The sequence below is a fragment of the Lissotriton vulgaris genome, chromosome 10, assembly GCF_964263255.1.
Source record: "Lissotriton vulgaris chromosome 10, aLisVul1.2, whole genome shotgun sequence".
NCBI classification, from domain to species: Eukaryota; Metazoa; Chordata; class Amphibia; order Caudata; family Salamandridae; genus Lissotriton; species Lissotriton vulgaris.
The window spans coordinates 64,239,390-64,262,927 of record NC_141698.1 but is presented as its reverse complement, the minus strand read 5'-3'; the positions used below and the strand labels follow the sequence as shown (position 1 = coordinate 64,262,927).

At 48.9% G+C, this 23,538-nt stretch overlaps 1 protein-coding gene across 1 annotated transcript in view; it reads right to left on the bottom strand.

The window, feature by feature from the left end:
- The window catches only part of LOC147684635 (hexosaminidase D-like), a 242,608-nt gene that overhangs the window by 86,493 nt on the left and 132,577 nt on the right, over positions 1-23,538 (bottom strand). The window contains exons 8-9 of the mRNA XM_086940480.1: positions 21,452-21,523; positions 19,906-20,110 (exon numbers count right to left, since the gene is read on the bottom strand). Of these exons, the coding sequence (XP_086796606.1) occupies positions 19,906-20,110; positions 21,452-21,523 (277 nt within the window). The remainder of the gene's footprint in view (positions 1-19,905; positions 20,111-21,451; positions 21,524-23,538) is intronic.

Below are 23,538 nucleotides of genomic sequence, written 5' to 3'. Positions count from 1 at the left end.
CTTGATCCTATCCCCCATGCAAACTCAGTAATCTGAGTCCACACCTTTTCCTCTCATTAGTGGAGCTCTTAAACTCCTTTCTAAGGGAAGATCACTTACCCAAAGACTGGAAGCACACAAAGGTGCTTCCCCTGATAAAAAAAAACCTCACCTTGACCACTCTAATTGGGCCAACTCTAAATCCATTTCTCTGTTGCCCATTCTCTGGAAGATCCTAGAAAAGCACATTAACACTCAATTGGCCACCTACCTGGAAGCCCGGAATGCCCTTCACCCCTTCCAGTCAGAATTTAGACCTGAGCACTGCAGAGAAGCTGTGCTTGTAGGAGTCACGGAACATCTACGAAGTTGACTCCTAGACAGGGGCGGCACGGCCACACTGATTGTATTAGATCCAAGAGCAGGTTTTAAGACTGTTCTCATGACATTGTTCTAAAAAAAGTAGCTCAACTAGGCATTCAAAAGATGGCGCTTACCTGGTTAAAATCCTTCCTGACAGACTGTACCTTCCAGGTATTCTTCACCAACACTGTGTCAAGCTGTGGCCTAACCATACTCCCATTCGCCGACGACACCAGGATCGTCTTTTCTCTGTTGTCCGAGCAGGAAGCCTGCTCAGAAGATCTTCATTTCTGCCTCAACTGTGTCTCTATGCGAATGAATACCAACTACCTAAAATTAAATGTAGACCAGACCGAGGATCAGATACGGGGCAAGAATCCCCAGCTCTGGGGTGCCCAGCATTGGCCTGCCCCTCTGGGAATACTTCCTGAACCCTTCAACAAGGTAAAAAATCTGAGCACCTGGCTGGATTCCGCCTTGTTCATGAAGCCACAAGTAGCCAAGGGTGATCCTTCCTGCTTCGCCATTATGAATTGGCTTAAAAATATACTTTGGATACTTCCTTTCTCTGCTTAGAGAACCGTCATCCAGGCCATTATACTATCTAGGCTGGATTATGGTAACATCTTCTATCTGGGGGCTGACAAGACAGTGATAAGACATCTCCAGCTGGTTCAAAATGCAGCAGCTAGGCTTCTGTCCCAGCTCCCCAAATCCTTCTCCTCCGTGCCTGGCCTCTTTCAAGACCTCCAGTGGCTCACAGTGGACAAATGCATCAACTTTAAGGCTCTCTGCTTCATGTAAATAATCAAGCAACATTCAGGACCATGGTTCATCGAAAATCTGGTTGTGCCCTACAACCCTCGCCACATGCTGCGCCCCAGAAACCAGTCCCTCTTTACAGTGCCTAAAGTAAGAAGCTCCTGAATGGGTGGCCGCTCCTTTTCCTTTCTGGGTCGCAAGAAGTGGAATGCTCTCCAGGAGTCTATTAGAGGCTGCTTCTCTCTACCCTCCCTAAGAAGCTAAATACATGGCTTTTTAGGTCACGTGCTTCGTCTGCTGATACGTGCCCTCAATCGTTAGGAAACCCAACGGGTAGCTATGTGCTAAATAAGAACTCAATTATAATAATAATATTAATAATACAGAAACACCATGACCGGTGAACAAAAAAGGCAGCTAATAGTACTGGGAGGTGAATTGTAGGCATTAGGTTTTCTTTCATAAGCAAAGGCATCTATCTCGGGATAGCTCAAATCAAGGAAAATATGGTGCAGCTTGCATCTTGCAATACTCAATGGCGATTTTCCAGGAATGTTCTGCAGAGTGAGTCTACCTCTGTAATCTTCAGGTTCATGGCAATGAGTCATTTCTAAATTGTTTGAGCTTCCAGACACAGACGCCTGAAATGATTCCCACCTAGCTAGCTAAAACAGTAAATTATTCTCACGTTGTCTGTACCAGAAGAACGCAAATTTTAAAAGCTGTCAGAAACAACTTGAGAACTAGAAAAAAATGTTTTTACTTCTATAAAGTTGATGTGATCAGACATCTGTTTTTTGGACCATGTTACAGGTAACGGAAGACGATCCTTGTGAGCACTACATACCATGAGAGTGGCACCTATTATAATTGTGTACACTGGGATAGCCTGATGGAATATACTCCCTGCAGCAGGTTTTTTGATTGGCAACAAAATAAGGGAATGACCGAATTTCAGACTGAGATACAGCAAGTCTGTCTTCCCAGCTGGAGGTGCAATGGTACCAATGGTCCTCGAAGGGTTGTTGAAGAGACCTCATGCGCAGTCGATTATGTGGTACTAGAAAAATGTAGGAAGCCATTGCCCCAAGTGAGCTGATATCTGATTTGCTGCCTTTAGAAGATTGCAAAACTTCAGACAGATAGATGATAGTGTTTCTCGAAGGAGAAAGATTTGGCCCAGAGTGTCCACTATGGCACATAAGCATTGAGTGGACTGGACTGAATGAAATGAAAAGAAATGAAAAGATAATTTATAAAGCGCGATGGCTACCCTGGGGCGTCCCAGAGCTGCAGAGGTTGGGCTAGGCGGAGTACGCTAGACTTAAACGAATTATTAAGATGATTTATTAAAAATATGATTTATTAAAAAGCCAGGTTTTAAGGAGCTTTCGGAAGGTAAGTAGTTTAGGTTCTGATCTGATCTGGAACTGATGTTAATATGACATGGGTGACTTGCAAGTCAGTGATATAAGTTTAGGTTATAGTTGTGCACAACTTGAGGTTTAGGTTGTATATTAAGGCGTAAATCGTGCTCTTTTGTATACTCCCTGCATTGGAGTATTACTATGAACTAAAAGGTGCACTAGCACTGGACGGCACTAGTGTCACAAAAGGCACTGATATTTCATGTGCTGGATCACCAGCTATGTTAATCAAGAGAATATTCCAGATTCAAAAAGTTCCTTTTCATTGTAGTATTTTATTCATACTTTAGTTGATGTGTTCAGTAATCCATAATCAAAGTTCATTAACATTTGACTGTGATACATTAGTTCCCAACCATCCACTAGTTCCAATGCATTTCGGCCCACTGGCCTTCATCTGGGAAATATTCGATTGATCCTAAATGTAAGGCTTCATGAGTCCTCGAGCCGTGGAAGAGACCGGAATAGGTGCCATGCGGGGAGCCGCCAGCTAGCGAATTCTGACGTGAAGAATTCCCCCACCACGGACTCATGAAGCCTTACATTTAGGATCAATCGAATATTTCCCAGATGAAGGCCAGTGGGCCGAAATGCATTGGAACTAGTGGATGGTTGGGAACTAATGTATCACAGTCAAATGTTAATGAACTTTGATTATGGATTACTGAACACATCAACTAAAGTATGAATAAAATACTACAATGAAAAGGAACTTTTTGAATCTGGAATATTCTCTTGATTAACATAGCTGGTGATCCAGCACATGAAATATCAGTGCCTTTTGTGACACTAGTGCCGTCCAGTGCTAGTGCACCTTTTAGTGACTTGCAAGTCAGCCATCATGGAGGACGGGCTCTAGGCGTGCTCTGCTCTACGCCCTGCTTATCCAGTGAACATTCTGCAAGGAGCCCGACATCTGCCCCACAGAGACCTACCCCATGCCACTGACTTCCATGCTGTGCCCAGAGGAGGGGACGTTGCTGCAAGACGGTGTTGAAGCAATACCGTAGACTCCTCTTTTGCTATTACCAGGAGTTGGATCACGGCCGGAGAGGCGGGTCATTGGAGCTGAGCCGCTGATAACTAGCTTTGGAGAACGACAGGACTATGGCTGTCCGTGGTCATAAACTGCAGAGTGGCAGTAAACTAGGACACAACCTGAGAAGACTTGCAGTTGCGGACCCACGAGGATACGCGGGGGTGGGGTTTGAGGGCGAGTTTTTCCTCTCATTTTCTCTTTACCTGCTAGACTGCAGGTGTGAGGTGGCTACCTGGATGGATCCAAGGACTCCTCATCGCACTTACACCTGTGTTGGTGATGGGATAATGCTGAGAAGGTCTTAGAAATAAAGTTCACTCACACCGGAAGAAATAAAGACAGCAATCACAGCTTTGGTCACTGGCAAATACCCCGACCCTGATGGTCTGCCGGTGGAACTGTACAAAGCTTAGGCATTTCAACTGGCTCCACGTTTGTTAACAATGACAAGGAAGTCATTCCACTGGGCAGTCTTTCTGCATACCAGAGAGAGGTGACAGTAATTTCCTTAGCTAAACCTAACTAATACCCGTTACTCGTTGGCTCTTATAGACCACTTGCACTACTCAATACTGATTACAAGGTTCTGGAGATAATACTTGCTGATCGACTGGCACCCATGCTCCAGTCCTTGGTTCACCCGGCCCAAAATGGGTGTATCCCCGCTTGCAATACCTCCCTGAATTTGCGTCGTTTCTTTAGAGTCATGACGTATTCCCGACAGGCATGCACTCGCACAGGATGCCTGGTCTTGGACTAGTGAAACTGTTGTATACTAACCTCCAAATTAGGGTTAAGACAGGGCCTTTCATATCAGATGTAATTCCTATCTACAAAGGGACAAGACAGGGCTGCCCGCTGTCACAATTGATGTTTTCGTTGGCGATTAAACACTTGGCGTTGGCGAAGCGCCATTGGGGGACACAGTTGGGCGCCCCTCTGGGAGATGGGATACACGCAATATCATTATATGCCAATGATATGTTGTTATACATTTGGGACACCCACAACATACATGACACAGTTGCTTTGACCCTTGTAAGTCAATTAGGCGAAATCTTGTATTTTTCCATTTCACTCTGATGTACCCGATCCATGCTTTTGTCTCGATGGGACGCACCTGGATTGGCAACAACATACATTCAGATACTTGGGGGTGAGGGTTTACTACTCTCTGGATGATTTGTTTGAGGGCATTGTCGTTCGAGCAGTCACATCACTACACGCCCAGATGGCTTCTAATGCACAATGGCATTGGTGGTAACAAGCAGGGTGGCGTTATTGAAGATGGTCGTTTTGCCCGCCTTATGTATTTCTTTATGAATCTACCCATACACATCCCTAGCACGTTCTTTTGTGCGTACGAACAACAGATCTGCGAATTCATCTGGAACAAGTCGAGATGTAGAGGGACCTTCACAAAACTTTACATACCCATGGGTGGGACGATGGGCTTTATGGGGGCCGGCTGCCACATATTTTGAACAATACAACATTGCCGCCCAAGTCCAATGGATACCTATGTGGTTGGCGGGCTTATATCTGTTGGACACTACCACAATCTCCCCTGGTTGGGGTCTGCCTGCTTTATTGCATCTATTTTACCCTTGCACAAAAAACGCAGAAGTCCAACTCCCTATTGCTGGGTTGGCATTCCGTTGTTTTTGGAAGTGCCCCCTTATCACTAAACGTACAATCTCCTATGCTCCAGGGTTGGCTCTACTAGGTATGCCTGGGGGTGGGGGAGTCCCCACATCGACAGACAAATTGGCAGTATGGCATGCGGCAGGCATATACATGTTGTGGGACCTATATAGAGATTGAAATGCTGGTGGAGGACGGTGGCCAACCACCGAGACAGTTCTTATTGCACAGCGCATTGCTTGTTATGCTTGGACGCCACTGGTGCGACGTGACCACCGAACTACACATGCACCTCACAATTCAATACCTACATGTGAAGGGCAGGGGTAGACATCTTATACGTTGGTTCGATGACTCCCTCTGGTCCCACACTGCTTCCCAGCTCCTTTCATTGCTCTCCCGATGGGAGGAGGAATTAGCTCAACAATACTTTGAGAAGCAATGGGCCGCAGTATTGGAGTGCCCGCGACACATGCCATACAAACGCCTGATTCAAACTCATTCGGCTATACATTGTTCATAGGGTTTACCTTACACCTGCCAATATCAACAAGTTTTATCACAGGGAGGGTGCTGCTTGCCCGCGCTGCTTTCATATAGATGTTGACCGAAAGTACATGCTTTGGTCCTACACCCACTTGCAAGCCTATTGAGCCACCATCACTGCAAAACTTTCTGCTTGCACTGAAAGCCCTGACCGCCATACATGGGAGGTATGTCCCTAGGGACTGTTTCGTAGGCAAAGGAGGCATAGGGTTACCTCCCGCTTTCTAGATCTTGGATTCATAGTGGCTAATCGTCTCATCACCTGCAGATGGAAAGCCTTGGAGCCCCCACGAGTTGTGGATTGGGAGCAATCCTGGCTCAACTGGGTGCAAGCCGAAAGTGTGGCGTTGCATGAGGGAAGATATACTAGTGTTATGAAAGTACACTAGCGCTACTTAGTGGGACACCATTTAAACTGATTTGCAATCTAATCATTCTTCTGTGATGGGCTGTACCTCTGGTGCAGTGGCGGAGACTAGAGGTTAAGCAGGCAGCGGCTTTAGACTAATATCACTTATTGCTTTCTACTGGCACACCTTTCTGCATACTCCCCCCCACCCCATTCTTGCAGGACGACATGGTAGTGGCTGAATGACGTAATGTCTGTGGGGATGACATCAGGGGAGGATGATGGCGAGCTGGTAAGCCGTGGGAACTGTTCTGTTGTTTTGTTTGGTACCTTTGTTCGAAGTGTATGGCTCTATTTTTATTATCAGACATGACTCCAATGGCACTCCACCGTTCCCGTTTGTTGCCGCATGAGTTGCCATACCTATTTCACTGTATCTATGTGTGTACATATGGATTGGTAACCTATACTTTCTTAAAACTCGAATCAGAGTTTCCAAAAGCCCTGCAGGCTTCCTAATGCCCTCATCATTATGACTCGTCAGTATAGTGGACGGTACGAAATTATTACATTTTGATATTATGTGAAATTCCCAGCGTTTTTGGCTTTTCTACTGTATTTTACGAAAATGTAAAATAAAAATTGCAATAAACAGTTCCAAACAAACAAAATTGACATGGGTGACTTACACCCAATTGGAAAAGGACAGAGTGCATTCTGATAGTAGCAGCAAACCTTCTGTGGTGTTGAGACTTTGATCATCTAGTCTTCCTCAAAGGGATAGATTAATATGTTTTACTTCCCCAGGTAAGAATCTACCACTGAGCAAATACAAGGAGATAATGGGCGGAGCACTGAAACTTTTCAGACACTCACCCCCAGTCACAGATCTGGGTTGAATCCATCATCGTTCTTTAGCTCACTTAGCCACCTCAGTTCAGACCCAGCTATATGCAAATCAGTCTTGACCCTGTGCCTCATGGGTGCAGTCCAGCCCGAACTGCCATGCCAGGTCTACCCTGAACCGGAAACGAGCATCTTGGGACCGGTTTCAGGGCAACACCCCTCATCAGCCAGGCTGGCTTGAATCCAGTGGCAAAGTGAGCAAGGGAACCACGCCTGGGCATACCCTGCCAACATAAGGCGAACAAAGCAAACACAAGGAGATGATGGACGGAGCACTGAAACTCTTCAGACACTCACCTCCAGTCACAGATCTGGGTTGAATCCATCATGCAAATCAGTCTTGACACTGTACCTCATGGGAACAGTCCAGTCCGAACTGCAAAGCCAGGTTTTTCCTGAACCGGAAACAAGCATCCTGGGACCGGTAACACCCCTCATCAGCCAGGCTAGCTTGCATCCAGTGGCAAAGTGAGCAGGCTAGTTGGTGCTGTGAAAAGGAGTGACCTCTGGCCTCATAGTCCTCTCTCATTATCATTTGATACTTGAGTTTTTAAAGTACGTGATCACCGATTTTATCTTTTGTAATGAAAATAAATAAAGAACTTGCAGACACTAAGGCATCAACAAAATTTATGGCATCATCATGACTCGCACGCTGATTATATGCACCTATACCTAAAAACAATGAAAACATGTCAGCTTATACAGTTAGTGGACATAACGATATGTTAGCTTAGACAGTAAGTGGACATGATGCTAACATTTCTAAGCATGTAACACTTTCTATGAAAGAGATAAGAGTCTGAGCAGAGGCGCTTAATGAAACAAGCATTTGCAATGCAATAGGTTTCGCATGTGGGAGAGTTTAAGCTATAGGCATTGTAAATGCCTTTTTTTATCTGTTTTGATAATGAACACATAAATAAAAGGCATTGTCATTTACAATGCAATTGCTCAAATTCTTGTAAATACGAGACCTATTTCATTTCAAAGAAGCGACTAACCATTGTCTCGGACTGCTTAGAAAGTGAAAGCCCGCATGGTGAGCTGAATGTTGCAGAAAAACATGTTGCGCCTGCAGTAGGAGAAACTCGTTTAAGAAAATAGTGCTTATAAACATACTGTGCAACAACAGAAGGAAAAGGACCAGTCCTCATGGGAGGTTACAAATGAAGACAGGGTGATACTAAGGAGGGACTAACAAGCATATTAACGAATCAGAAGCCAGCATTCACAAAGGACAATGACACAAGCCAATCAAAAATATGAGAGTGATCGGAGCTTCTAGTCCATACTCGAATACAGCATGCCTCACAGAGCAGCACATGTGCTGCCCAGGCTTGACCTAAAAAGACTGCCCGGTAGGGTTAAACCATGGAAACAGAAGACCTTGAACGGGAACTCTCACAGTGTTCACAACAGTCCCTCCACAGCACAATTAAGGTGCAGGTGAAAGATAATCTCCACGATGAAGCATGCAACCACTCTTGGATCCAGGGTCGCTGTAAGTATCCTACACGGAATATTCGGATGATGTACCTGTGTGTCATTTATAATGTCTATTAATAGGAACACTAGGAGCTAAAATATAACTTCGTTTTGTAGTACAGCCTGCCAATCCCTTGACTTAGGTAAGTTACGAGTATAGGAAGGCAGGGCCTTTAATATCCTCTTTCTCTCTCCACTGACCGTAACTAGGACACAATGGTCTGGTCACACCAGCAATCTCAAAAACCCAGAATTTTGCCACTAGCGCTCCGTGTGCCATGCCCAGGAGTGGGACAGAAGTTTGTTATGAGGTCAGGTTTATTACACTCCAGGTCATAGGACAGGTCCATGATTTCACACAGTCAGGAACCACACTAAGCCTTTGCACACATGCTTAGATTATCATGATGCTAGGGCCAAAGTAAGAGTTGGAAACCAGTTGCAAGCACAGTAGGGTACTCAGGGTAAGGAAACACGCCTGTATACTATGCTAGTGACATTCCAGTCCCAACATATTGTGTCCTCGCGTTGGGTGTACCTTTGGAATGATTACAGTTTGTAGCCAAATCCCACTATCAGACCAGGGCAAGGATAGATATTCAAAGCGATACAAAAGGGGATGATGGACGGAGCGTTTGAGCAAATCAAACACTCACCCCCAGTCAACTGATCTGGGTTTAATCCATCACCATTCTTTAGCTCACTCTGCCACCCCAGTTCAGACATTGCCATATGCAAATAAGTCTGACCCTGTGCCTCATGGGAACAGTCCAGCCCGAACTGCCAAGCCATGCCTTCCCTGGACCGGAAACACGTATCCTGGGACTGGATATTCATCAGAGGCAGACACAAAAGCACTGGTGAAAAGAACCTCTGCTTCTTTGGTGTAGAATCCTGAATATGGTAGGTTTTACTACACCACTGTGGTGGACAAGGTGTATTTGCTGCAACGACAGATGCAAAATCCAGCAACCAATCTTAAATGTAGTCTACTATGGCCTACCAAAAATATCAATGACAGGCTATACCATACACAAATCAGGCAGGGAGGTTACCCCCTAAGTGGAATAATTGGGACCACATAATAATCTCCAGTGACAGAAGTCAGAATCTAATTTAAAGTCCTTTGAAATTTAAACAAAGCTTTCTACAATAAAGACTCAGAAAGCTGGCTACGCAATAAGTTCCTACAGGGAACCTTGCTTCAACCCACACACAAACCATCTAGGAATATTTTCCCAACAGGTACGTTCCAACATCCATGTTAAAGTTTCAAGAACAAAGAGGGTGCCTTGTTGGCCGAACACCAGGCAAGCCACATGCTTGCAGACTGAAAGGAAGGAAATAATGCATCTCTTCCAGGATGACAGGAAAATGCAATGCATGGACCTTGCGCTGTTGTCTGATTCGCTAACCATCCATCTATGAATGGACAAGACTGTAACATTTAAAAAATGGCAATCAAGTAGAGTCAGTGATTCATAGAGAGAAGTTCTGACAGCAGGATGACGTTTGGAGGAATGTCCAGGGACAGTCCTGCCAGGCAGGGACCAGAGATTCCCCTGAAAGGGGCAGTTGCCCTCTTAAACCAAGCCCCCCACCTGGCTGGAAGGTAGGTTACCAGGCCCTATGGTTGTTGCGCCACTGGTGGACAGATATCACAAGGCTGTCTCTTTCAATGAGTCAGTTTTCATCAGTGTATAGTGCCATGCGCTTCTATTGGTAAATGGACAGTAATTCTGCAGTGCAAGGGCAACATAGTACCAAACATAGTGATGAACAAGTTACTTACCTTCAGTAAGTAAAGCATTATCTTGTACAGACAATATCTAGCTGCAGAGTCCTTACCTTTGAATTTCCCAGGCATCAGACAGGATCTGGAAACTTTTGCATGAGCAGTACCCCTGCGTGGGGTCGGGTGGCTCTGTTCAGTTCCGCGTCGCATCGGCACCGGATGTGATGTTGGGGTCACCTATATAGGCACCACCCAGGTGCACGGATGTCAGTTACTTTTCACAACTTTCGACGCCAGAAGCGTAGAGCCATGAAGTGAATCGACTAGTGTGTGTGTCCAAACTAGGACCCTGAAAAGGGAGAAATCCTAGGCCTATAAAAATGTCTGCAGAGCTGGGAGGCATGGGTGGGTCTGTAAGGAATCTGCAGCTATATATTGTCTCTACCAGATAATGTGTTACCAAAGTTAAGTAATTTGTTTATATGATGGAGACTCCTAGTTGCAGATTCCTTGCCTTTGATTAGACACCCAAGCCAGATACCATCCTGGAGGTGGGCTGTGGACAAATCACTAGACTAAAAAGTCCTGCAGGATTGAACGGGAAAATTGCTCATCCCTGCTGACCCGACTGTCCAGGCAGTAGTGTTTAGCAAACGTGTGCAGGGAAGCCCAAGATGCTGCCTGACAGATGTCCTCGCACACTGTGAAAGGTCTGTGCAGGACGGTGGCTAGGGTATTGCTGCCGCGGTTGAAAGCCCCTTCCATTGCCAGGGGCTGAGAGGCAGACTGTCGGCGAGATGTCACTGACAGGCCCAAGGACCTGGCTGTAGCCTGCAAGTCCTTAAAGCACTGCAACGCCGAGTCTGCCTTCTCTCCGAAGAGACAAGTCTCATCGAAGGGCATGGCTGTGATATGCTCTGGACATAACCCGAGAAGCCAGATGTTCTCAGCCAGACGTGGTGCCGCAAGGCCTCCATCAACGACACCGCTCTGCCCAGTGAGTCAGTCGTATCCAGACCACACATAATAGTGAACTTTGCTGCATCCGTCCCAACTCTCACTGCTTGGAAGAGCATGGCCTGAGCCGCCTCTGGGACCTGTAGCAGCACTTGCACAACCGTTTCTCATATGGAATGCAAGAAATGGCTCAAAAGGTATGCAGTGTTTACCGACCGCAATGAAGAAGCCTCTTGGACTCCCTGTCTGGGGGAGCGGAAGGGAACACGCCATGGGATGTTGAGCCTTGAACTATCAAGCTCTCAAGGGTAGGATGTTGGCTGAGGAAACCTGGATCACCCGGGGCAGGGCGATGGTGGCGTGCTATTGTCCTGTTCACAGGAGCCCCTGTGCTAGGCTTGGGCCAAGTGCCTAGAAGGACATCTGTCAGTGCTTCATTGAAGGGCAAAAGTGGTTCGAAAGAGGAAGCTACAGGTTGAAGCACTTCGGTCAAGAGGTTAGTCTTGACCTGCACCGAGGGCAGCTTCAGGTCAAGGACTTCCGCTGCCCTCTTCCCCACCATAGCATACAATGCTACCTCTTTCATAGCCACAGTTGGTGGAGATGGCAAACCAGCATCTGGAGGGGTGTCCACTGGCTTCAGTAAGCTCCTCATACCAGTCCAATTCCTCACCAGGAGTGTCTAACTGGTGTTCTATAGTTCCAGTGACCCCTTCCCCTCTTCTCCCATGCCTGTAACCAACTCAAAATATTCAGTCAACTACCTAGAGCCCCTGGGCTCTGTCGAAGCCGTAATCGGCATAGATCGCCCCCTTCCAACTCAGAGTCATCAGGAATCAGAAAGGAGCTGGCGCCCCCAATGGGTGCAGGCGACACTGGGATCATCGATTTCGGGACCGGCGCCGGCAAAGTTTGCTTTGGCACGACCAGCGTAGATTCTGGATCGGATCCATGAGACTCCACCGGTACAGCTGGCGCAGAACCTGACGGGGCCTCTTCCGACCCCAAGGGGCCTTGAGGAGAACCTGAGGGGTCAGCCCACTCAAATACTTGGCGCACGGCCTCATAAAAATTGTTTATTTGAGATGGGGTCGGTCCGACTCCTGGAAACGGGGGTAGGGGCAGAGTCGGGCCTGGAATCGGCTCTGTAGAACCATGCCTAGAACTGAAATGTTCTTTACTCGTCTTCTCAATCCTCACAAGAGGAGGTGAAGTAAAAATCCATCTAGACAACATCTTGTGCTTCTCCCCAGAGTGTCAGAGGGGCTCGAATGCAATGAAGAAGGCTTGGGGCACCTGGAGCAGTCCCGTGACAATCTCTTCCTCGATCACGACCGAGATCGCCTAGTAGTTGTGCTAGATGGCGTTGACTGCCGGGCTGCAAGCAGTTTTAGGGACCGCTACGTCAAAGCTTTCGGTGCCAAGACCCATCCAAGCACGACTTAAGAGTTGTGGTTGCGCTCAAGATACCATAAGCACACAAGGTGCGGGCGGGTAACCTACATGGCGCAGTGACAGGTGCACATGGCTTTGACACACAAAGAAAAAATCTTTGACAAAATGCCGAAAAAAAGTCAGTCAAAAAGAGATAGAGGGGTAGCTCTTCTCCGGGTCAGCGCTAACGGAAAGAAAAGAACTGATGTCCACATGCCTGGGTTGCGCCTATATTGGGGACCACGATGTCACATCCGACGCCAATGACGCCACGCAGAACCAATGGCATGCATGGGGACTGCTCACGCAAACGTTTCTGGATCCAGTCTGGTGCTGGGAAATTCAAAGGTAAGGAATCTGCATCTAGAAGTTTCTATCAGATATATGGTTAACATAGTGTCAGCATTCATGCCCTCGTTTTGTTAAAGGGCGTTTACATGACAAACTGTCTATTGTTTGATCACCCACAGAAGGGTTGAGAGGGTTTTAGAGCAAAGGACTGACATGCATGTGTGCTCCTGAACTTATTTCTGTAAGTATACCTAAGAAGTAGGCGAGGGAGCACTGACAAAAAAGGCGCCAAACGAAAATACCTTCAGACTAGCTAAGTGCAAGGCGAAAACCTTAGGATTGCTATCGCACAAGTTACTACTTGTGTAACGATATATCTGTAAGAGACATTAGTTAGTGATAGATTCCTTACCTTAGAATATCCCCAGGCGTCAGACTGGATCCGGAAATTTTTGCGTAGCAATACCCCTGCGCGCTGTTAGGCGTCGTCTGCGGCTCCGCGTCCGTCGTCGGCGTCGTGAGCGCCGGGATGACGTCATCGGAGTATATAGACGGCGCCCATGCGCGCTGACGTCAGTTCTGATAACACAGCTTTTCCGCGCCAGATACGCAGAGCCATGATAGAACTAACACTGGTGCCATGAAACTAGGGCCCTGAAAGGGGATGACCTTAACCCTAAATATCGGTTCGCAGAACGGGGAGGATGGGAGGGCGGTAAGGAATCTATCACTAACTAATGTCTCTTACAGATATATCGTTACACAAGTAGTAACTTGTGCATCTGAAAGAGACACGTTAGTGATAGATTCCTTACCTTAGAATAGATACCCCAGCAATACCAACCCCGCGGTGGTGGGTCTGCGAACCAATATCACACCAGAAAGTCCTGGAGGACGGAACGGCCAAAGAAGCCATCCCTCCGGACTTGACTGTCCAGGCAGTAGTGTCTTGCGAACGTGTGCAGCGAGGCCCACGTGGCTGCCTGACAGATGTCCTGCAGGGGGACACCGCGGCCCAGGGCAGTTGTCGTTGCCGTGGCCCGAGTGGAGTGAGCCCGCAATCCAGCCGGGGGCTCCTTCCTCGCCATGGAGTAGCATGCTTGGATGCACAAGATGATCCACCTGGAGATGGTCCTCTTGTGTACAGCCTTTCCCTTCTTCGCGCCCACGTAACCAACGAAGAGTTGGTCATCCACCCGGAATTGGCGAGTGCGGTCCAAGTAGTAGGAGAGCGCACGTTTTGGATCCAGACGGTGGAGCCTCTCCTCCTCTTTCGAGGGATGCGGAGGCGGAAAGAAGGTGGGCAAGGTGATGGACTGCCCGATGTGGAAGGCCGTGACAACCTTGGGCAGAAAGGAAGGTCGTGTACGCAACACCACCTTATCAGGGTGAACAGACAGGAAAGGCGGAGAAGAAGAAAGAGCCTGGAGCTCACTCACTCTCCTGGCAGAGGTGATGGCAACCAGGAAGGCCGTCTTCAGCGTAAGGAGGCGAAGAGGACAGTTATGAAGTGGCTCAAAGGGAGCACACATCAGATAGGTGAGAACAAGGTTCAAGTCCCACTGGGGCATCACGAAGGGAACAGGAGGGAACATGTGTGTGATGCCCTTCAGAAATCTACTCACTATAGGGGACTTGAACAAAGAAGGCTGATCAGGTAGCCTCAAGAAGGCTGAAAGAGCAGAGAGATACCCTTTAAGAGTGCCCAGAGCAGAGCCCTGCTGGGCAAGGGAAAGAAGAAAGAGCAGCACTTCCGAAAGGGGTGCAGAGAGGGGATCCACAGCCTTTGCTGCGCACCATGCCACAAATCTATTCCACCGGCAGGCGTATACCGACTTAGTGGAGGGACGCCTGGCTGCCAGAATGATGTCACAGACTTCGGGAGGCAAGTCAAATGGCCTCAACTGCCGCCGCTCAATCTCCAAGCTTGTAGGTGGAGACTGGACAGGTTCGGGTGCAGGACCGTCCCCTGCTGCTGCGACAGAAGGTCCTCCCGAAGAGGCAGACGAATCGGGGGATCGACTGACATGCTGAGTAGCTCGGGATACCAGTATCTTCGAGCCCAGTCCGGAGCCACAAGGATAACCTGGGCCCGGTCGCGCTTGATCTTCTTCAGCACTCTGGGCAGAAGTGGTATAGGCGGAAAGGCGTACAACAGGCCGCAGCTCCACTCGCGACGAAAAGCGTCTCCGAGCGAGTGCCGCCTTGGAAACTCCAACGCGCAGAACTGCTGACATTGCGCGTTCTCTTCTGTGGCGAATAGATCTAACCAAGGCTCTCCCCACTGTCGAAAGAGACCTTGCGCCACGTCCGAGTTCAGACGCCATTCGTGATCCATCATGCACCGGCGGCTGAGTTCGTCCGCCCTGGCATTCAGAGAACCTGCCAGGTGTTGAACCACCAGAGTCACGCCCTGATGTTCCAGCCACTGCCAGAGGCGCAGAGCCTCCTGGCAAAGGGTCCACGACCCCACACCGCCCTGTTTGTTGCAGTACCACATGGCGGTGGTGTTGTCGGTGAACACTTGCACCACGCTCCCCCTGACAGAGGGGAGGAATGCCTTCAGTGCAAGACGAATCGCCCGCAGCTCCAGAAGGTTGATGTGGAGCCGGGACTCCGCCGGAGACCAGAGGCCTCTGATCTCCGCCTCTCCCATGTGGCCTCCCCAGCCCTGGAGGGACGCGTCCGTCACAACTACGTGCTCCGGCTGGGGTAGAGAGAGGGGTCTGCCACTGACCCAGTCGCGGTCCGTGAGCCACCACTGCAGTTGTCTCGCAGTGCCCTCCGAGATCAGGACATGATCGGACAGGTTGCCCTGATGCTGGGCCCACTGAAACTTCAGGTCCCACTGCAGAGCCCGCATCCGCCACCTGGCGTGACGCACCAGAAGGATGCAGGAGGCCATCAGTCCCAGAAGCCGCAGCGTCAACCTGACCGAGACCCGGGATAACGGCCCGAAGACAGGAATCAGAGCCTGAATATCCCGAACCCGCTGCTCGGGTGGGTAAACCCGAAACTGCGCCGAGTCGAGAACCGCTCCGATGAAAAGGAGCTTCTGAGAGGGACACAGGTGTGACTTCGGCACATTGATGGAGAACCCCAGCAAGTGCAGGAGGTCGGCCGTAGTCTGGAGGTGGCTGACGACTGTCTGGGGCGAGCCCGCCTTCAACAACCAGTCGTCGAGGTAGGGGAAGACTGACACCCCTTGCCTGCGCAGATGGGCTGCGACCACCGCCATCACCTTCGTGAACACCCGTGGGGCGCTGGTAAGGCCGAAGGGGAGCACGGTAAACTGAAAGTGCTCGTGGCCTACCGTGAACCGCAGGTAACGCCGGTGGGCCGGCAGGACGGGGATGTGGAAATAGGCGTCCTGCAAGTCCAACGCTACCATCCAGTCTCCTGGGTCCAGGGCAGCCAGGACCTGAGCCAAAGTGAGCATCTTGAACTTCTCCGTACGGAGGAAGCCGTTCACGTTCCGCAGATCCAAGATAGGGCGTAGGCCCCCTTTGCCCTTCTTGGGTACCAGAAAGTAGTGGGAGTAACAGCCACGTCCTACTTCTGGCCCAGGAACGCGCTCGATGGCCCTCTTGGCCAAGAGGGCCGAAACTTCCCCTTGCAGAAGTCGCAAGTGATCCCCCGACACACGGTGGCATTGAGGTGGCATGGATGGAGGGGAAGACTCGAAGGGGAGGGAGAAACCCCTTCGGACAATTTGCAGCACCCACCTGTCCGAAGTGACTGTATGCCAGTGGGAGAGGTGATGGCGAACCCTGCCTCCCACAGGCGTCACATGGGCCTGAAAACTCGGACTAGGAAGGTTTTGAGGCGGGGGCTGCTGAGGGAGGTGTGGACTGGCCTCGCCGCTGGCCCCGACCACCGCCACGGCGGTTCCCACGGCCGCCACCGCGTTGCTGAACATTCTGCGGCGCGTGGCTGACGGTCCGTGGTGGGGCGCCCCTTCCGTGGCCACGAAAGGAGCGAAAGGCACCCGATTGCTGGCGTGGGGCCGCAAGGCCCAAGGACTTGGCCGTGGCCCTGGAGTCCTTAAAACGTTCCAGCGCATGGTCTGCCTTGTCGCCGAAGAGGCGACGGCCATCAAACGGCATGTCCAGGAGAGTGGCCTGGACATCGGCCGAGAAATTGGCGGACCTCAACCAGGCGTGGCGTCGAGCCGCCACCGTCGTTGCCATCGCCCTGCCCAGTGAGTCCGTGGTATCCAGCCCACACCGGATGGAAAATCGTGCCGCATCTCGGCCGTCCGCAAGGGTTTGGCTGAGTTTAGCCCTGACCTCCTCAGAGCATTGTGGCAGCACCTCCGCAACCGTGTCCCACAGAGTGTGGGTGTAGCGGCCCAAGAGACAGTTGGTGTTGACTGACCGGAGCCCTAGGCTCACAGACGAGAAGACCTTCTTCCCGAACTGCTCATATCTCTTGGATTCCCGATCGGGCGGGGCCGTCGGGAATGCGGTCTGGGAAGTGGAGGCCTGGATGACCAGGCTCTCGGGGGTGGGGTGGGTGGACAAAAAGCAAGGGTCGCCCGGTGCCGGGCGGTAGCGTCTGGCCACGTTCCTATCCACAGGGGGACCTGTGGCGGGCTTGGACCAAGTGCCCAGCAGAACGTCACACAAGGCCTCATTGAACGGCAGAAGGGGCTCCGCGGAGCCGGACTGCTGTTTGAGCACCTCAGTGAGGAGATTAGTCCTCACGGCCGCGACGGGGAGCTCAAGGTTTAGGGCCTTAGCTGCCTTCGTCAACACTACGCTGTAAGCAGAACCCGCCTCCGAAGCCACAGTCGGGGGCGATGTAAATCCAGTGTCTGGCGAGGTGTCAATACCACTGGCCTCCCCAAGCTCATATGTCCAGTCCTGATGTGACTGGCAATCACGTGCCAGAGGGTCCTCGGACCCCTCCCATTGCTCCTCGTCACCCAGCTCCTGGAGACCAGGATGAACAGCCAGGGCCTCCTCGTGGAGATAGAATTCTCCGACGGCCGACGGAATCGGCGCCCAGCGGCGCCCCTCCGACGCCTGAGGCGGACCGTAGGAAGCATTGGGGTCGGCAACCACTACGGCTGCCGGGGACGACACCTGAAGGGACGGCGCCGGTGAGGTCGTAAGGTCGACCGGCGAGGTCCCGGATCCGGAGCCGGATCCAGCGAGGTCGCGCGGCGCCGGGACCGAAGTCGCCAGCGGCGCCGGGCCCGAAGCACCCGACGTCGTCGGGGCCGAAGCGCCCGACCCGGAAGGACCTCCAGACGGAGCCGATCGGCCCGAAGGCGCCACGGGAACCGACTGAGGAGGGAGGGCCCTCATGGCCATGAGGTACCTCTCGACCTCCTCCTGCGACGCGCCGTGCCCAGGGACCCGAAGGTGTGGGGCAGGCGGCGACGCTTGCGACTCCCGCGGAGCCGCGTGGGCGGTGTCGCCCGAACCCCCGGCCGCATCGAGCGAGCGTCGGGGCGGGTCGGAGGACCGATGGTGGCGCTCCGACCTCTCATGCCTCTTACCTGAGGACTTGGATCCAGACGATCGGTGACCACTCCCGGAGCGTCGATGACTCCGACCTCGCGACCTGTCCCTCGACCTCCCGTGGGACCGGGACCGGGACCTGGAGCGGCGCGGGGCCGACTGCCTCAGCTCGAGACGCTTGCGGGACCGCTCCCGCCTAGCCTTCGACGTCAGGGCCCGGCAGTCGTCACAGGTTCGATCGTCGTGGTCGAGGCCTAAGCACTTCAGGCACCGGCGATGGGGGTCCGTGACCGACATGAGTCGGCCGCACTTCGAGCAAGGCTTGAACCCGGGCATCCCTGGCACCGATAGTCGAGAATCGACTAAGTAGAGGATCAAAAAGATCAAAAAGTTTTCAGTCAAAAAGTGACTGGGGGTAGAGCTTCTTCCGGATCTGCGCTAGCTGGCGCGGAAAAAAGAAGAACTGACGTCAGCGCGCATGGGCGCCGTCTATATACTCCGATGACGTCATCCCGGCGCTCACGACGCCGACGACGGACGCGGAGCCGCAGACGACGCCTAACAGCGCGCAGGGGTATTGCTACGCAAAAATTTCCGGATCCAGTCTGACGCCTGGGGATATTCTAAGGTAAGGAATCTATCACTAACGTGTCTCTTTCAGATATGCCACAATACAAGGGTGCAGTTTTAGTAGTGACTCGTAGTGGTCCGTTTAAAGATGACGTAGGTTTTAGGGGGTCGGTGAATCTGAAATTCAGCAGGAAAACTGTTACTCACCTGACCAGTATGTAGTTTGAGAAGACAGACAAAGGTGTAGAAATGTAATTTAGTGGTTAGTGATACATACGACTTTGGCTAAATTCTCAGGTGGATTAGAGAATGGCAAAGGAGAGACACCTAACAGGCATTTCAAGTAAGGCACTAAATGAAGCTTTGAGGGACCTGCAATTCTTCGCTGTGAAAGTCACTTGAGTAATCTTAGAAGCAGGCAGAAACTGGTGCAACAATACCACCTGATGGCATTCAGGCTATGGGTTATGTCCTGAGGTCGATGTGGCAGACATGATGAAGCAGTGAACTTAGTGTAGCACATTCTGAAGTCCGGGTGAGGGCACAAAGGAAATGGTGTAACTGTGAATGTGAAGTCTTTTATTTTTGTTAATGTGCTTGGCATTATGTTAATTTCAGCTGCAGGAATACCTTGTTTACTTATTAAATATATACATAATTTAGGGACACTGTTTAAAGTAGAGGCAGAGGAAAAACAAACGGCTTCTGACCATGGACTTTAAGAAAGCAAGCTTTGAAGTTAAGCTATTTATACACTCAGTAGTAGAACCTCTGTTTGTAATGGTTGAGAAAAAAAGCAATAAAAGCTAAAGAAGCAACCCAAAATTGTATCTTTTAAATAATTAGAGTGATGAGGGCAGCCCAGGAGCAGGGGCTATGTGTGATTATCAGAGATCACAGGCAGCTTTAGAGCTTGGCTTCCCTATTGTTGCTGCAGCATATCTTACCTCTGCCACCCCGTCAGGGCGATGCCTTGGAAGGTGGTGTTAGGGAACTGCTGTTGAATCTGGAATACCTGCCACCATCCACGGTGGTTCTTCTGGTGCATCTCTATCGGAGTCCAGACCTGGTCTGGGCCGCTGGCTCCTTTAAATGCACTAGCAAACCAGACGGTTTTAAACCCGAGCCCTTGGTACTTGGTGATATGCTGTCCTGTGTAAGAAACAGAAACAGAGGAATGTGAAGGTTGGTCTGGTGGCTGGTGCTGGTTCCCAGCCTGGCACAAGGTGCACAGAATTGAGCAAACAGTTTGTCCCCCTCCCCTCAAAAATCCCAGGCAGGGGGCTACAGCCAGAAACTGGGCTACATTAAAATACCTTGGCCCACTCTTTTATTAAATTCAATTTAAAATCCAAGTCTTGATTATCTAAAACAAGCAATGGTTGCATTTTGCCACAAAATGGAAGTTGATCATACAGAAATTCTGTCTGTGTCCTGGAGTTTCCGTGTGAGCAATTTCACTGCGCGGACATTTGCTTGTGGGTCCACTGGAAAAATCTGGTGAAAATCCAGACAACACAGAGTCTGTACGTGTTCCACAATCATATTCAGGTTAGTTAACCACCATGACAAATGATCACAAATGTCACTTCCTATCGGGCGAAGGAGTAATTGTATTTTATTGGTGGAAATGGAAAGGAAATAGTCTCAAAATTGTTGAGGGTTCAGAAAAGGGGTTTCAACATTTGAAACATGGGAACACAAAATGATATAATTTCAAATGTAATATGCTTTTTGTTACATTCCCTCATACAGAAATGTATACCTGTTACACTGTTATATGTGGAAATTGTTGGGAATTATGAATGCTCCCGGGAATTTGCAAAGGGCTATGTGTTCCAGAAGTACCCCAGAGATTCTTTGTGAATTCCTAAAAACTCGAGATGTGTCCCAAAACGTAAAGGTTTCTATAATGGAACCCACTGCAGGTTTTTCTCCAAGGAAGCTACCAATGCTTTTTCGCAGTCACAAAGTAAAATGTGCCGCTTTCCCACTTTTAATGAGGCAAAATAGAAAGAAATTTTAGTGGCAGCCATGTGTTCAATTTCAACCAATCTGTCTAACAAAAAGGAGTTTGGCCCATATGGACAGAAGTGGGGTAAGGGCCCAAATACTTTGTGAAAAAGGAAGGAACCCACACTTCGATATTTCAACCAAGGCAGGAAAAAAATGATAGCTGTTAAAATTGGGGAAAAAATATTAGTGAGCCGTTCAATGCCCCCAAAACATGTTTGATGAAACTCCCCTTTTAAATATGACCCAGGTCCCTAAAAGAATGGATGTGACAGTGGTAACAACCAAAGGCATTTAGAAAAGCTAAGTGACCGGTGACAAATAAGGGAAAACCAAGAGTATCTTATTGCTTCAACCAGGCAAATACCCAAACAGAAAGTGTATGAAAACACAGTAATGAGCAGGTTGGTCTGGTGGATGGTGCTGGTTCCCATATGCCAGAAAATCCCAAAATTAATTGCACTTTCAGGGGTCACTTACTGATCTGTCCCAGTTCCAATTTTGGTCCATAGAGCCATATCATAGGTGCTGCATGCTTCGTAATGCCAGATTCTGGAACACAAACAAAAAAGTGAGAGCATAAGTATCCTATGCATACTTTCGTGGAGCCTCAGACATGCCATGGTCCAATGAAAAATACTCTTCCCCAGTCAGTTTTACAAGCTGTGCAGCGTCTATCACCTTTAGGATTAGAAATCCATTGAACACCCCACAGACCTGAGCCTTTACACTAAAACACCTTTTGTCAGCTTTGCATAAATTATCAACCAATATCCTACTATCAAATGTCTTAAACTCATTCCATCTTTTGACACATACAGGAAAAGAATGCAACTAAAATCTACCTTTATAAAGAGAAATGCTCAAATATGCTACTGTCCAAAGTCTTTGAACCATTATCCTCAGTCACTTTTAGGAAGAAACATTCTGAGATATACTATCGAAATGATATCAGAAACACCATAGCTTCTTTCCTCTATAAGAAGAGCCTTCCCCGGATTTGCTTTAGTATGGCAAGACACATATTAGAGATATATGGTTTGGAACTTCCTGTAATTCACTTATATCCAATTCTGCACTTATTTTTACGGATACTTTCCCCATTGCACGACCCAATCATGAGACTCAGAGACATCGCAAGCTCTTTCATTGTCAAGTGGACTCCTCCCCCAGGTACTCCAGCCAATAGTCTCATAGATGTCACACCATCTGTGAGCATAGAATGAAGTCACAACCAATATGCATTTAACTATTTCATCCCCAGGAACGGTCAAACTTTGTGTCACTATTAGACTTTTGCTCAGATGAAGCTAAGCCTACCAAAATAAATGGTAAATACACACAGCACAAGCTCTTGTCCTCCGGCAGCCACACGCAGAAACCATTACACTTGGCATCGCTATACCCCAGCAAGATGCCTTTCACATGACACTACTTGAAAATCCCAGACCACAAGTGACAATATTTGTGACCTATACAACATACCTCTACAATTTAATAAGAAGCAGGCGAGTAAAGAAACTAAAAGATGGGGATACCTGGCTTTTTAAGAAGCTGACTATCCTATTTCAAATCCAAGTAACCTTGAGGATTTTGTCAGATACAGTCAAAACCTTTGATTGCAGATGACACCAGGTTGTCATATAGAGCAAATGCCTACGTTACTGCTTATCTTCTTAGCCAGTTGTTTTACATTCTAAAAAGCCAAACTGGACCCATCTACTTGCATACATCCATCATGCAGCAGACCTGTCTTTAAATAGCCACCCAATCACCACTCAGTCATCTCAAGGATCCTGCACAAGACTCCCATACCTTCCATTATTGCTCACCACACTACTGGCATGCATATGCCAATATCACTCACATTAGAACAATAATACAAATGTGCCCTTTCCACAAAACCAGTCAGGCTCAACTCCACAATATCTCCAATTTATAATTCATCTAATTTAACAAGGTACCTTTTCTCAAACCACCACTTACTAAGCTGCTACACACCCTGTAAACTTCTCCAGGCATGATTAGTTCAATCACATCACCTTTCTTTCTACTCCGTCCCAATTAACATCTTCAACTACAGGGGACTAGGGCCAGAAACAGTATTACGTTCTTTTGAGCAATTGAAAAGGATTTGCCCTATTACAGAATGACTGGCAATTCAGTTTTTCCTATTTGTATTCCACATAATGAGCATCTAAGATTGGCTTGCAGCCAACAACACGTGTACATTCACCTTCAAAACTCCATTAAACCTTTCTACTTGCCAATTGCATCGTGGATCACACAATGCTGGGGTTGACAGGCTTCAATCCAAATTACTCAATACAATAATTCAGTCTACAAATATAGCATCTTGTGTACTTTGAACACTACTGTTGGTCAGTAAAACCTCAGTACATCATTCCAAGAAAAACCCTTCTTTCAAGATCATGATGACATAACTAATATTTCCACTCCCATTCAACATCACCTCTGATCACTGTAAGTGGCAGCTGACAATACCCAAAGCAAAATGCAACGTTTATGGTGAAATCTTCAATAGGCTGATAACATTAAAAGCCATC